The sequence below is a fragment of the Phacochoerus africanus genome, chromosome 4 (genome assembly GCF_016906955.1).
Source record: "Phacochoerus africanus isolate WHEZ1 chromosome 4, ROS_Pafr_v1, whole genome shotgun sequence".
Taxonomy (NCBI): Eukaryota; Metazoa; Chordata; class Mammalia; order Artiodactyla; family Suidae; genus Phacochoerus; species Phacochoerus africanus.
This window is the reverse complement of record NC_062547.1, coordinates 3602683-3616733: the sequence shown is the minus strand read 5'-3', so window position 1 is coordinate 3616733 and position 14051 is coordinate 3602683. Positions and strand designations below refer to the sequence as shown.

The window sequence follows — 14051 nt, the reverse complement described above, 5'->3', positions numbered from 1 at the left end:
CGTGGGGCGGGGGTGGGCTGCCCCGTGCCTGTGGTGAAAATAAAAACTGGCCTTTGAGGGACTTCTGAGACAAAGCTTCCCAGTGTCGCCCGCCACGGCTCTCCCGGAAGCCCGAAGGCCTTCTCCCTCGGCCCCACTGCCACTTGTCAGGGGCCTCCCTGCCTCCCGGCCTTGTCTCCCTGTCTAGAAGGCCCCACCGCCCACCCTTTGCCAGATCTCGCTGGCACTTCTAGTTCCTTCCAACTCCATCTAGGGGCCTGGGACCTGGCCCACCTGGCCCACCCCCCCTCATCTCCCCCCATCTCTCCCCTAACCTCCCCACCGGCTTCCCCCAGCCTCCCCAGCTCCCCCTCAACCTCCCCATCTCCTCCCGGCCTCGCCTTCATCCCCCCCACTCGCATCCCCATATCCCCCCAGCCTCAGACGCCTCTGTCCCCAAAGTCTGCCCGTGGGACTGCAGGATACACCAGGCCATTCCGGCCTCTCTCGCGGCTCTGTGCCTGGAGTCCCTCCCCTGCTGCCCCTCAGGCTCACTGAGCCCCTCTGCGGGCGTTCCCCGCCCCGCCCCAGACAGCTGGCTCTGGGCGGACGTGGCGTCCCCCCTCTTCCCCCACTGCCCCCGGGCTGGACCGCGAGCCCTTGAGGACAGGGGGTGCTCCTTCTCTGTGCCCCACCCCCACCCCCAGCCTGCATACAGTGGGTGCTGAGAGGTGGGCTGCAGGGAGGCCCCTGGCTCTGTGAGGTGGCAGAGACCCAGGCCTGGTCTGACCCGGGTGCAGTGGGCGGAAGGAGCCGGGGGTGGGGCGGGGGGAGGGGGGCCGCGGAGCTCAGCACCTCATCGTCCTCACGAGACCCAGCAGACCCCAGGACACAGCGTGTGCACTACGAGGAGTCACTTCTTGGTGGGGCAGGTGCATTTGCAGGGGTAGGCGCTACCCCCAGGCTCCCACACTCCCGCGGAGCCAGGCCCTCCTGGAAGCCTAGTGGCCGCAGGTCACAGCCCTGCGTGTGGTGGGAGAGCTGTTCCAGTGGTGGGCGATGCAGGGCTGGGCGCTGCAGGGTGGCCCCCGGGGGCGGCTGCATGGGGCGTGCGTCCACACGCTGGGCCGGCCTCTGCAGCACACAGGGCTCTGTCATCCCAGGAATGTCTTTGATCAGAGTTTATGCAGAAGGGATGCGAGCCCCCCGCCCCTAATCCGTTCCCACAGTCCCCTGCCTGCCGGCCCCTGCCCTGAGCCACACCGAGGCCCAGCAGACAATAGCCGTGGCCGGTGGGCGGGTGGCGCGGGGACCGGGGCCGGAGGCCCACATCCGGGGGGCATTGTCACCGCCACTCACAGGGGCACAGGAGAGCGAGGCTCTGCTGAAGGGCTGCCGTGGGCCCAAGCCTATCAGAGGTGGCGGCATCTGCAGAGCCTCTCAAGCTTCAACTAACGGCCGCTGAGCCCGGCCGCTCCAGGGTCTAGTGGAGGGTCCCCCCCAGACTCTGGAGCCCAGGCCGGGTGACGGTCCTGCCTGCCCCATGGCAGGACAGTAGCTCCAGTTCAGCCGGCATGCGCTGGATACCAGGCCCTGGGCTGACTGCCAAACACACCATTTCTCCCCAGACTTTGAAGCGACCCCAAGGGGTTGGTGACAGGCAGGGGCCCGTTTACTCTCACAGGTACAGTATCCCCGTCTTCGAGGTCAGGGGTTGGCAGGCTCCTTCACAAAGGGCCCGACAATGAGTGTTCAGGGCTTATGGGCTGGTATCTCCGTCCCCCTTGTTTTGTTTTTTGGGTTTTGTTTTTGTTTTTTGCTTTTTAGGGCCACCCCTGGGGCATATAGAAGTTCCTAGGCTAGGGGTCAAATCAGAGCTGCAGCTGCGGGTCTACACCACAGCCACGGCAACTCGGGAACAGAGCCGCCTCTGGGACCTACACCCCAACTCACGGCAACGCCGGATCCTTCACCCACTGAGCAAGGCCAGGGATCGAACCTGCATCCTCATGGATACCAGCCCGGTTCTTAACCCACTGAGCCACAAGAGAAGCTCCCTCGGTCCCACGTGTCCACCCCGTGGAGTGGATCGAGCAGCCGCAGGGAACAGCATGGGAACGAGCACAGCCGTGTGGCCGTCCAGCCTCACTCCCGAGACGGGCGGTGGGCTGGACCTGGCCTGACGAGGGGAGTTGGCTGCCCCCTGTTGTGGACGGTTAGACCCGGGCCCAGAGAGGTGAGTTAACTGAGCTGGGATCACACAGCCAGGAACCGACCGAGACAGGCCCCTGGCCAGGTGTGTGTCTCCAAGGCCCGCGCCCCTGTCAGCTCGGCTGCCTCCCTGCGAAGAAAGGGCACCAGCTCTTTGGAAACGGGCTTGAAGAAAACACACACAGCCTTCATCTGACCCTTTTCACCCAACGGTCATCGGGAGCACTCGGACCCTGCTTCGCCAGGAGACCCACATCCAAGGCTCCACGTCCCTGTGGCCAGGGCAGTGTCGTGGTCGGCAGCCTGCGGAAGGGCAGCCAGGCAGCTGGCAGTGGCGTCGTTTGGGAACTCGGCTCTCACACAGGCTGTGCGGCTGCGCCTTCGGATAATCCTGTCTACAGGGAAGGAGGCTCGGGAGAGGGCATCCTCGCATCTGTGACACGCGGGGCTCAGTCTGTGCAGTGAGCGCCTCCAGGGGGGGACGAGAGGACCGGAAGGCTGGGCGCTCGGGGAGCACTTGGCACAGCCCCCGGCACAGAGGCATCATGCGGTAAATGTCGCCGTCTCGTCCGGTGGTCACCTTGGGCGCACCGAGCATCACGGGAGGAAGGAGGCCCCAGGGTCCCCGGGGCGGCATCGCGGTCGTCCTGACCGTCCTCAGGCTTCTCGCCTCCTGGGGTTGGTGGCGCCCGGACTTCACGCCGTGGGGACCACCATTCTCAGTCTTTTTTTTTTTGTCTTTTAGGGCCGCGCCCACAGCATATGGAGGTTCCCAGGCTGGGGGTCCAATCGGAACTGTAGCCACCAACCTACGCCACATCACAGCAACGCGGGGTCCAAGCCATGTCTGCAACCTACACGGCCACGCCGCATCCTGAACCCACCGCACGAGGCCGGGGATGGAACCTGCAACCCCATGGATACTCGTCGGGTTCATTTCCTCTGAGCCACCACAGGAACCCTCCACTCCCAGTTCTGTGGCTCTGATGGGACTGGCCCCAGCCCCAGCTCCAGGACAGGCGCCTCTCCTGCAGCCCCCAGCACGGGTCTCTTCCCATAAACCCTCTGTCCCTGCCTCAGGCTGCCCGATGCAAGACGGGTCAGACAGGCTGCAAATGATCAGAAAAACGGGGCCCTGTTGTGGCCGAGGATGATTTAGGCAAACTGCTCTGAGCCCTGCCGTTCTCTGTCAGGCCTGAGGTCAGCCGCTTACTGCAACCGTTAGCATGTGACTCAGCTCCACTGGGCGCCCCAATCGCCGTCTTTGAGGCAAGCGGGTGGGGGGGCTTCGTGGACACTTCAGTGACCTGGGGGAGGTCGGGGTGCCCAGGGCAGCCACTGGGCAAATAAGACATTCCCTCCTCCAAATCGCTCCATTCTTTTCTCACCACCGGGCGGAGCGAAGCCACGGGTGAACATGAAACAGAGGAAAGGCATCGGGACGGCGACCCGGCCAGCGGGTGGGGATTCTGGCCCCACAGTGCCGCGGAGAGCGAGGTCCCAACGGGGTCAGTCCAGGTGGGGATGGTGAATCTGCTTATTCCCAGTTACTGATGTTCTAGAAACAGCAAGTGAACTGATGTCTCTCAGGCGCACACCGGCCCGGGAGAGGCGCAGACCTGGGAGGTGAGGCTGGCGGCGCGGGGGACCCGCCCATCCCACGTGTCCCGGGCACCGTCCTCCCCTGTCAACACGGCTTCGACGTGATGACGAAAGCACGCGGTCGGAACGGCAACAGAGGGCTGCTCGGTGTGACCAGAAGGACATCCTGCTTGCACCTGGACCCCAGGTGCTCTGGGGTAGGGGACGAACACGCAGGATGTCACATCATAAATGGTCCCAGAGGCCTTTGGCTTGAAAACACGCTATTTATTTTTCTCTTCAATTGTAATGACAATACATCATCCAGAGAGCTTAGAAAACACGAAAACCCATGGAGGAAAACGACAGCAGAAGCCCCTCGACCCCACTGGCTGGCAACGACCACGGCTGGTCTCTGCGAGGATGGCGCAGCTGAGGCTGTGGGCCGAGCCCAGCCTCCCCAGTCCTGCAGGGGGGCAGGGAGGGTGCAGGAACAGAGGGACACGGGGACCCGCCAAGCCAGTGAAGCCCAAGTCCTGGCCTCCAACAGCAGAGAGCTGTGTCTTTGGCCCACATCAAGGGCTGCCGTCCCGGGCCTCATGGGGACCCCGGCCTCGCCCCGCTGGCTCAGGCCCAGCAGCTGCCAGGAAGCGCACGCACTCAGACATTCTAGAATGATTTTAAAATCGGGAGCGGATCCACGGCCCCCTGTGCTAATGGTCTTCAGGGCTTCCAGATCTGCGCCCTGGGCCGGGGGCGCGTGGGGGCCTGGCCACGGGCCCTCGGGTGCAGGAAGTGCCCGGGAGCACGTGTCCCGGGGGAGCTGGCCTGCCCCTCCCCCTGTACAGATGGTGCTCCGGGTGCCAGCAGAAGGTAGAAGTCACACTAGCAGGAAGGTGCAGAGCCCTCACCGTAAAGCTCAGCACACAGAAGGGGGGCCGGTGTCGCATGGAATCCAATCTCCTCCCCTTGACCTCTCTGAATACCGCAGAGCCCCACCCCGGGGGACGCAGTAAGAACGGCGCTGGCTCCTGGGACGGGGCTGCCCTCTCCTCCTCTCGGCCAGACGTCCCGGGGCTCCACAGAGTGCGCCAGGGACTCCAAGGAGCTCAAGACAGAGGTGAGAGACGGCGCGGGGCCCGGGCTGTCGTTGGGCCTCAGGTCCTCACCTGTAAAGTGGGAGGAATACGCGCCTGTGGGCTCCCCAGGGGACAGAGACCCCGGGGAGCTGGGACAGGCGCTGGCCATCTGAGGTGGCCGTGGATGTCACCGCCCTCACCACTACGCCCTGGCAACTTGCTTCGTGTCCACTCTGTCACTCGCATGTTTTTTCTCATGCTTTTTAGGGACGCAGCCGTGGCAAGGGGAGGTTCCCAGGCTGGGGGGCAAATTGGAGCTGCAGCTACCTGCCTACACCACAGCCACAGCCCCAGCCATGCCAGATCCGAGCTGCATCTGCGACCTACGCCAGGGCCCACGGCAGCGTGGGATCCTTAACCTGCCGAGTGAGGCCAGGGATCAAACCCGCACCCTCATGGAGAGTAGTCAGATTCATCTCCGCTGCGCCCCAACGGGAACTCCCTGTCACTCTCATCTTTTTAAGAAACTGTTCCTCTGGGCGCTGACCAAGGCCTGGAGGTTAATTCTCCCCAGAGCCAGCCCCAGTCTAGACCCAGCCAGGCCTGCCAGGTGGCGAGAACCCGTGAGGCCAGTGGCCCGGACCCTGGACCTGAGGGAGAGGCCCCACGAGGGCTCGGCCAGGGCCGCAGGCTGACTGCAGAGCAGACAGGGCCCAACAAAGGGCAGGCCTGAGCGGAGGCCCCGCGGGCACCCAGGCGACACAGGCGGACCTGGGGGCAGGAAGCCTCCTCGCAGAACAATGAACACCCGCCACTGTTCTGCCTTTAATCACATTTTTCAACACTTAACATACGGACATCTGTTCCTCGATGGTTCGTCTTTTGTTCGTCTGTCCACCTCAAAAGGCAAGTCCAGAACCTTCCGCACTAATTTTAAAGTCCGGCTGAACGTTTAGTAACGAACAAAGCTGAAAACACAGAAGCAGCAAGCTGGATTTCCACATGAGACAGGCACGCGCCCCAGCCGGGCTCTTGCCGGCCCGACGCCACCTCCGCGCTCTCGCCCCCGCCTCTCCCGTCCCCACCCCCCTCTCGTCGAGATACAGAGCTGGGTGCCTTTCACTGACCACTCAGAGAGCACAGGCGGCCCCCAAACCATCGGCAAAGTGGACGCTCAGCCCCGCACGGGAAGGCCAGGGGACCCCGATCCAAAAGAAACCGGCCGCGCGCACCAACCTGCTTAAACTTCCCTCTGATCCTGTCTAAGTCTTCGTGGAGTTTATCGTAAGTAGGGTCGTCATAAGGGAATTTCTGAATCATTCCAATCAATGACTCTAAGACCTTCATCTTTTTGCTGTAAAACACAGAAATACAGGCTTTCAGACGCAACAGGCTTGGCTCGTGTGGCGACGAGGCCACTTGCTGGCTCTGGGTTCAGAAGCCCGAGACAGACCTCATCGGCCCCACCCCCAGCACTGCACGCCTGCCCACACCCGCACCCCGACATCGAGTGTGTTGCGAGCTTACAGGCCCAGCCCCACCCCAGCCCAGGGGCAGAGGCAACCCCGACAAGCAGGCCTGACCCAGGAGCACCCAGAACCAGGCAGGAAAGCACGCAGGGCGTGAGCACACCTGCTCTAGACCCGGTGGGGGGGGGGGATCTGCCAGGATCTGGAACCTTCAAACTCTGGGAGCTCGGCAGTGGGTAACCCTGCCAGCCCCCTCCCTTCACAGGGCAGAGGCTGCTATCTGGTGTTTGGGTTCCGCTCCCCTGAGAGCTCAGCTGGGGGGGGCGGGCAGGGCACAACCGCCCCAGGGCTCACGGGCATTTCCCTTCGCTGAGCCGTGGCGTCCGCCTCTGTAAAACAAGCCCTAAGAGCCACCCCGCAGGCTCTCAGGAGGCTCCGCAGTCCAGGCAGGGTCCAGAACCTACTACAGAGCAGGTGCTCAATGAGCAGGAGCCGCCCCAGCCCCCTGATCCCAGAGGCCGGGGCTGCCACTCAAAGAGGATTCGTGCAAGTGTCCTTCTGGCTGCTACAAGGGAGCCTGCGGGCAGCCTCCCCCAGACCGCACCTCATCACCGGGTGTGGCGTGTGCCTGACCCAGGGGAATCTCAAAGAACTCAGCCTGAGGACAAATCCCCAGCCATTCAAAGCGGCCAGGACTTGCTCAGTCTGCTGTCTTTAAGTCAGTTTATAGGAACCATGACAGCCACTTTCCTGAGAAAATGCGAACCTACAACAGGTCAAGGCGGGTTCATTTAGGCAACAAAGCACTCGGCCTCCAGGGAGACGGAGGGCGGATGCCACCCTGCGGGAAGGCCTGGACTCTACAGGATGCTTTCGCCTCGGCATGCAGTGACGGGCCCAGACACACCCAGGGCTTCACAGGTCAAAGCCAGGGCCATCAGGAGGGTGTGACCCGCTCCTGGCTGCGGGAGGGCAAAGGGGCGTCTCAGGGTGGATCAGAAAGTGTCCGTGATGGAAGGTGCCAGCCTCAGGCTGAGACCACGCTCCACTGGGCGGCTCCAGTGTTCAAGCCCCGGCCTCACCAGAGGGCCAGGCGGACAGCAGGTGCTTCTCTTTCAAAGCCTTACTTAAAGCAGCTCCTCTGTCCACCTTCTACCACCTTTTTCTTTATTTTATTTATTTATTTTTTTTTTTTTTTGTCTTTTTGCTATTTCTTTGGGCCGCTCCCGCGGCATATGGAGGTTCCCAGGCTAGGGGTCGAATCGGAGCTATAGCCACTGGCCTACGCCAGAGCCACAGCAACGCTGGATCCGAGCCGCGTCTGCAACATACACCACAGCTCACGGCAACGCTGGATCGTTTAACCCACTGAGCAAGCGCAGGGACTGAACCCGCAACCTCATGGTTCTTAGTCGGATTCGTTAACCACTGCGCCACGACGGGAACTCCCCTCTTTAATTTTTTTAACTGTTGTTTCCCCAGTACAATTTGTTTTTCCTAGTGCCCGGCATGTCGACCCAGGTACACACACATGTACACATTCTATTTTCGCACAATCCACTCCAAAGGCGACAGTTTGTATCCATTAACCCTGAGCTGCAATCCACCCCGTTCCCTCCCCCTCCCCCACTACCATCTTGTAAAAATTGTAGACTTAGAAAACCCAAAACCCCCTGCTCGAAGATAGAGGGTTTTAGGTTGCATTTCAAAGAGACCCCCAGGCCCTGCTGGTGGGGTTGGGGCGGCAGGGAGGTGGGCCATGGGACTTCCAGCAGCCCCACCCAACCACGTGGACAGACAGGGGGCACAGCTTTGAGAAGCGAGGGACCCCTGCTCTGGGCATGGGCTGGCAGCCCCCGAGAGTGGGACCCTTCTTGCTGGTGCAGCACCGTCCACGAGCCAGCAGACCCCTGTGGGAGGAGGGGGCGGCTGCTGGAAACTTCCTGGACCGTGGCCCACACCCCCTTTTATGGACCAGGAGTGGGAAGCCACGCTCATCTACGACCGCTATCCACTGGTGCCATGGGCTGCCAACCACTGTCCCAACTGGATCACTGACTGAGTCTTCAGGGGGAACTCTCCCCAGGGTGGCCCTTGGCTTAGTGGATGGATTCGGTCAACTCCCACTGCTGACACGAACGGAGCAGGCCAGTGACAGCACAGGTCAGAGAAACGATCCCAGAATCACCCAGAGTCTGCTGCGAGCGTCCCTGCCCTGACCGTCTAGAAATTCAAAATATTTCCTATAAGGTGACAAAGCACCTTCCCAGCTCTGTCACCCACTCTCCTGGTGCCCCACCAGGCCAGGCAAGCCACCGGGCGTGGGAAAGACACAGAGCGCCTAGCAAAGCCGAGCCTCGGCCCCCACGAGCAGCAGGAGGGCTTCTGTCACCTGAGAGTCTGTTTCCAGCTTAAGGGTGAAGACCCAGTTGCCCTGCGGCACAGGTTAAGGATCCGGTATTGCTGCAACTGCAGCGCAGGTTCGACTCCCGGCCCTGGAACTTCCACACGCCGGGGGTACAGCCAAAGAACAAGAAAAAAAAAAAAGAGTGAAGACCAGTGCAACGGGCCCCAGGGCTTCCGGGAGCAGCACACAGTCAGGGCAGGTTCCCAAGGCTACAACAGTACAAACGGCAGCTAAGACCTGCTCAGTGCTTCGGTTCTTGACATGCATGCGTGAAACACGGAAAATGCAGTCTTTTTTTTTTTTTCTTTTTTGGCCTCCCCCATAGCATATGGAGCTCCGGGCCAGGGATCACATCAGAGCCACAGTTGTGACCTAAGCCACAGCAGTGGCAACACCAGATCTTTAACCCCCTGTGCCAGGCCAGGGATCAAACCTGCGTCCCTGTGCTCCCAAGACGCTGCCAATCCCGTTGCCCCACAGCAGGAACTCTGGAAAAGGCAGCACCTTGTAGGCACACCTTTTGGATCCATTAACAGCCCGGTGACGAGGGAGCCACCACTTCTGAGCCCTGCTCATACCCAGACTGCTGTACTCTGTGTATTAGAAAAGGCAGGAGAAAGAGGAACGAGAAGATACAATTTCCACACTGTTTGATCGGTGGTATCAAAAGGCCACGTGGTAGTTCCCGTCGTGATGCAGTGGTTAACGAATCCGACTAGGAACCATGAGGTTGCGGGTTCGGTCCCTGCCCTTGCCCAGTGGGTTAACGATCCAGCGTTGCCGTGAGCTGTGGTGTAGGTTGCAGACGCGGCTCGGATCCCGCGTTGCTGTGGCTCTGGCGTAGGCAGGTGGCTGCAGCTCTGATTCAACCCCTAGCCTGGGAACCTCCATATGCCGTGGGAGCGGCCCAAGAAATAGCAACAACAACAACAACAACAATAACAACAACAAAAAAGACAAAAAATAAATAAATAAATAAAATGCATGGAAAAAAAAAAAAAAAGGCCACGTGGCGCTCAAAGGCTTCCCGGACGAGGCAGGGGAGCCTGAGGCAGGGGAGCCAAGAGGACTCCTGAGAAGCAACGACAACAGACGTTCATCCAACAGCAAGAACATACGTGGCACTTTCGACCCCCTCTTCCTGTAACCCTCCCGACAACGTTCACGGTCGGCCTGATCAGTTTCTCCATTTTACAGATGAGGAGACCGAGGCAGCAACTGCTCAAGGTCACGGTCAGCCGTGGAAGCAGGACTCCTGGTCCCGACACCAAAGAAGAAAGATGTCTCGAGCTTTACCTGTCCTTCTCGGTGGCACAAGTGTGCAGGAGACACCTCCAAGCAAAAGCAAAACCCTGGTAGCACCCGATCTGTGAGGTTACAAAACATGGAAGGGGGAAATCAATACTGGCAGCTGCCCTTGATCCCATCACCAAGCTCTCAAAACAAATGGCGGGGGCAGTTCTGGAAGCACCTGTCGGGCACCGGGCCATGGAAGTCAGAGGGTCAAGTCATCCCTGGGGAGCCAGCCTCCAAGGTGGTCCCACCGCACCCACCTCCCCGGGACACATAACCTCAGGGTCCCCGCCGACCCCATCAGGGTGGCCTGGGTCAGCAGGAGAACAGAGAGGAAGAGGCAGCACGTGACTCTGAAACGAGGCATTAACAATGTCCCCTCTGCCTTGCTGGCTTGGGTCACGGGGACACACAAGCAGCCCTCCGGAGAGGTCCACGTGGGAAGCGAGCCATCAAGAAGGGGCTCTTTCGGCCCCAGCCAAGCCCTCAAGTGACTGCAGGCCTGGCTGACACTCAACTCCAACATCAAGGGACCCCGAGCAGCAAGCTCCCAGCTCGGCTGCTCCCGGACGACAGAGTCTCCGCATCTGTGCGAGACAACAGACGCTGGCTGTCTCAAGCCCCCGTGTCTGGGGATGCCTCGTTCAGCAGCAAGAGACAGCTGGCGCGGCCGTGGCGGCCGAAGACCCTGCCGTTTAGGGCCGGATACCCGTCAGTGGGGGCCGATCCAGGACCAAGGGCAGAGGAAAAGGAAAGCTATGCATCTCATGAACTGCACCGCAAGTCCAAACGGGATGCTGTCACGTGACACAGGGCACACGTGCTCTGGGTGAGGGTTCAGCTGTGGCTTAAGACACAGACACAGGGTGGCACCGTGACACCTGACGTCACCTGAGGAGGCGGGGGACTGGTTTTCTCATTCTCCAGCCCACCCGGCTTCATCATCGCCACACAGCGACATGCTGTGCGGGTTCTGTCCTGAGACTACTTCTCCATCGCAACTCCATCTAGTCTGCGGCCATCTTAAGAGGCCTAAAGTTGTGGCGCAGTCACACTGCTCATCAAGGGAAACTGGAAACGAAAAGAAAAGGACTCCTTTCTAAGTGGGGGGCGTCCACACTCACCTCTGATCCGATTTTTGCTCCGTGGAACGTGCCATGCTGTCTTCCTTCGATTAGACCCAAGCCACTCCCTTCTTCGTAGCCTTCCTGATAGCCTTCCCCGTGAAACCTGCCCCAGAGAAGGAGCAAAAGTGTGAGCAAATAATCAAAAGAGCACTTTTCCCAGAAAAACGTTTCTCTTCCACCACAACCCAAGACCCAGCAAGACCCGACTCAGAACAGCAGAAAGAGAAGAGAATTCACTCAGGTTCCAAGCCCTGCTCCCTCCCTCCCTCCCTCCGTCTTTCCTCTGGCAAATCGCTGAACCTCCCGAAGCCCAGTTCACCTCTTCTACAAGGGGGGGCTAAGCCAGAGAGCCCCAAATCTGGCATAACACCAGAGACACACAGGAAAATTCCAAAGATACAAATCCAGGAGCCTCCCCGGTCAGGGCAAGTCTGGAGTCAGGCCCAGGAAATCTACTCTTTGACATTTCTCAGCTGATGAGCCAGCAGCCAGGTCACCAGCCTCCAGTTCTGTGAGTGGGTGAGCTAGAGTGCTGGGTCAAGGGCTTCAGAGCACTCTGCCACCTATCACAGGGCCTTCTGCCGCATCTCTGGAGACTGGCTGGGAGAAACGCCATCGGATCACCACGAAACGTACCATGACTGTGGGGCCTGTGGTATAATAAAGGCTGTGGCTTTGAGGGCTCAGCAGGGGAACGGACACCAGCAGAACATGCAGCCACCCAAGGGAAAGGAGCTTGTTGGAGTCGCCAGGGAGGCAGCGTGTACAGCTCTCCCTTGCCGTTGTGTGGCTCTGGGAGTTGACCTTGCCTCCTGCCCTGAAAGACAGGATGACGGATAAGATCTACTTCACAAGCAGAATTAAAATAGATAAAGGGGTTCAATACTTTGCTCCCTGTCCCATTCACAGCAAGCTCCAGGGAAACGTCAGCGGACGACTGTTTGATGTTCCCTCTCTCTCCTAACTGACATCTACGGATGTCTCCGGCGGGCCGGGCGCTGGAAGACTGCACAAAGCAACCCACGGCTCCCCCCGGCACGGCCCTAGGGGAAAGGACGACGCCTGACACATTTATCAGCTTGTCTGTGAATGCTGCCGTATGTCCGACCCCTGAGCAACAAGCGAAAAGGGGCAGCGCCCAGATGGCAAAGCCCGTCCCACCCGCGGCCCCGGCGTCCCTGGAGGGAGGCACTCATTAGGCCGAGCAGATGCGTGGGGCAGCCCCGGGCCGGGAGAGGCGGGTCTGGAGGAGCAGCTGGGCGCTCCCCCGAAAAGCCGATGCGTAAAGGAAAATCAAGAGCATCTCGGGCTCCCGCTCCAGCCGCCTTCAGGATCACTTTGCGCTCCCCCAAGGCCCGAGCGGCCGAGAGCGGACCGCCAAGCGCGGGAATCCCAGCCAGCCCCGCCACTCACCTCTCATCTGCCATCACGATGGCGTCGAACATGTCCTGAGTCCCGGCCATGGCGGCAGCCGGCCCGCCCTGCCCGTCTGCCCCGCCGCCCTGCGCTACGGCGCAGACCCGGGAAGCTCGGACTCGAGGCCCGGCTGCTGGCAGAGCGAAGCCCACTTCCGGGAACGCCGCGCGGGGCAGGCCGGGTAAGGACGGCGCGCGGGAGGGCTCAACACGCGCCGGCGCGGGGCCAGAGCGCGTGCGCGGCGGCGGCGGCGGCGGCGGCGGCGCAGGGCGGAGCTGAGTCGGGGTGCGGCCCCTCCTCGGGCCCCTTGGCACTGCTGCCCGCTCTCGCTGGGGGCTGCTCTGTCCCCGCCCGGAGCAGCTACCTGGCCGCGGGGACAAGACTCGTGATATCATTTTAACAAAACCAAGTAGATGCAACCAAACTGCCAAAAACGGCTCTGAATGAACCAGGGAAGAAATGGGAAAAGTTACCAAAGAACCAGCGCCTCCCCAGGTTCCAACAAGGATGCTGTGCCCTTGGGTTTGTGGGGGAAAAGTTCCAGGAAGGGCAGTTCCCGGGATGCAGGCAGCACCCAGGGACGGGGTCCCGGTGCCCCCGCGCTCGCCGACCCCGACCCACAGCCCGGGGCCACCTTCCGGGACGCCGTCAGACTCCCGCCTAAAATGCCACCAAATCCACGTCCGCAGTAATCCAGGGACTGCGGGACCTTTGTCCAAGAAGCGCAGCGCTGACTCGACCCCCGGAGATATGAAACAGCCGCAGGGAAACAGCCTGGTGGCCTCGCTGGGAAGGGCATTAGTAAATATTGGCATCCGTTCTTGAAACTTTATATAGAGTCTTTTGAAAAAATAAAAGTTTGTGTCTTGATTTTTGAGATTAGTTGTTGTTAAAGCAAAAGCATAATGATTCATAATTCATGAAGAGTCAAGAACAGACTCAACGGAAGGGTTTGAGCAACCGGTGTGCTTGCTCAAGCAGCAAGCATACCCCCTTCTCATCCTTTCCATGACAAGATACTTTCTGAACATGGTTTTTATTTTATTTTATTTTATTGTCTTTTTGCCATTTCTTGGGCTGCTTCCGTGGCATATGAAGGTTCCCAGGCTAGGGGTCCAATCGGAGCTGTAGCCACCAGCCTACGCTACAGCCACAGCAACTCGGGGATCCCAGCGGCGTCTGCAACCTACACCACAGCTCACGGCAAGGCCGGATCCCTAACCCACTGAGCAAGGCCAGGGATCGAACCTGCAACCTCATGGTTCCTAGTCTGATTCGTTAACCACTGTGCCACGATGGGAACTCCCCTGAACACGGTTTTTAAAAGGTACTTCAAACTATCGATGACAGTGGAGCATAGATAGGAAATACCAAATGCATTCTGATTAAAATCAGAAGTAAAACAGGATGGTCTTCTTTTTTTTTTTCTTTTTCTCTTTTTAGGGCTATTCCCACGGCATATGGAGGTTCCCAGGCTAAGGGTCAAATC

General features: G+C 60.1%; 1 protein-coding gene across 3 annotated transcripts; it reads right to left on the bottom strand.

The window, feature by feature from the left end:
• Nucleotides 1–4038: 4038 nt before the first annotated feature.
• LTO1 (LTO1 maturation factor of ABCE1) lies at nucleotides 4039–12730 on the bottom strand. Of its 3 annotated transcripts, XM_047775042.1 has the most exons (6): nucleotides 12560–12730; nucleotides 11144–11249; nucleotides 10023–10093; nucleotides 6087–6204; nucleotides 5705–5818; nucleotides 4039–4940 (listed from the first exon to the last, which is right to left on the bottom strand). In XM_047775042.1, the coding sequence occupies exons 1-5, from the start codon at nucleotides 12607–12609 to the stop codon at nucleotides 5750–5752; spliced, it is 414 nt and encodes a 137-aa protein (XP_047630998.1). In that variant the 5' UTR covers nucleotides 12610–12730; the 3' UTR covers nucleotides 4039–4940; nucleotides 5705–5749. The 3 variants fall into 3 exon arrangements, with proteins under 3 accessions (XP_047630998.1, XP_047630997.1, XP_047630996.1); XM_047775041.1 differs by having other exon boundaries at nucleotides 4039–5818; XM_047775040.1 differs by lacking the exons at nucleotides 4039–4940; nucleotides 5705–5818 and having other exon boundaries at nucleotides 5825–6204.
• Nucleotides 12731–14051: the final 1321 nt, after the last annotated feature.

What these genes read in the sequence shown, in the direction of transcription:
- LTO1 (XM_047775040.1), bottom strand. Translation starts at nt 12,609, where the DNA reads ATGGCCGGGACTCAGGACATGTTCGACGCCATCGTGATGGCAGATGAG. An exon ending in ATCGTGATGGCAGATGAGAG is followed by an intron (nt 11,250 to 12,559) that starts GTGAGTGGCGGG and finishes TCTCTGGGGCAG; the next exon opens with GTTTCACGGGGAAGGCTATC. An exon ending in TGTGCCACCGAGAAGGACAG is followed by an intron (nt 6,205 to 10,022) that starts GTAAAGCTCGAG and finishes TGTGTTTTACAG; the next exon opens with CAAAAAGATGAAGGTCTTAG.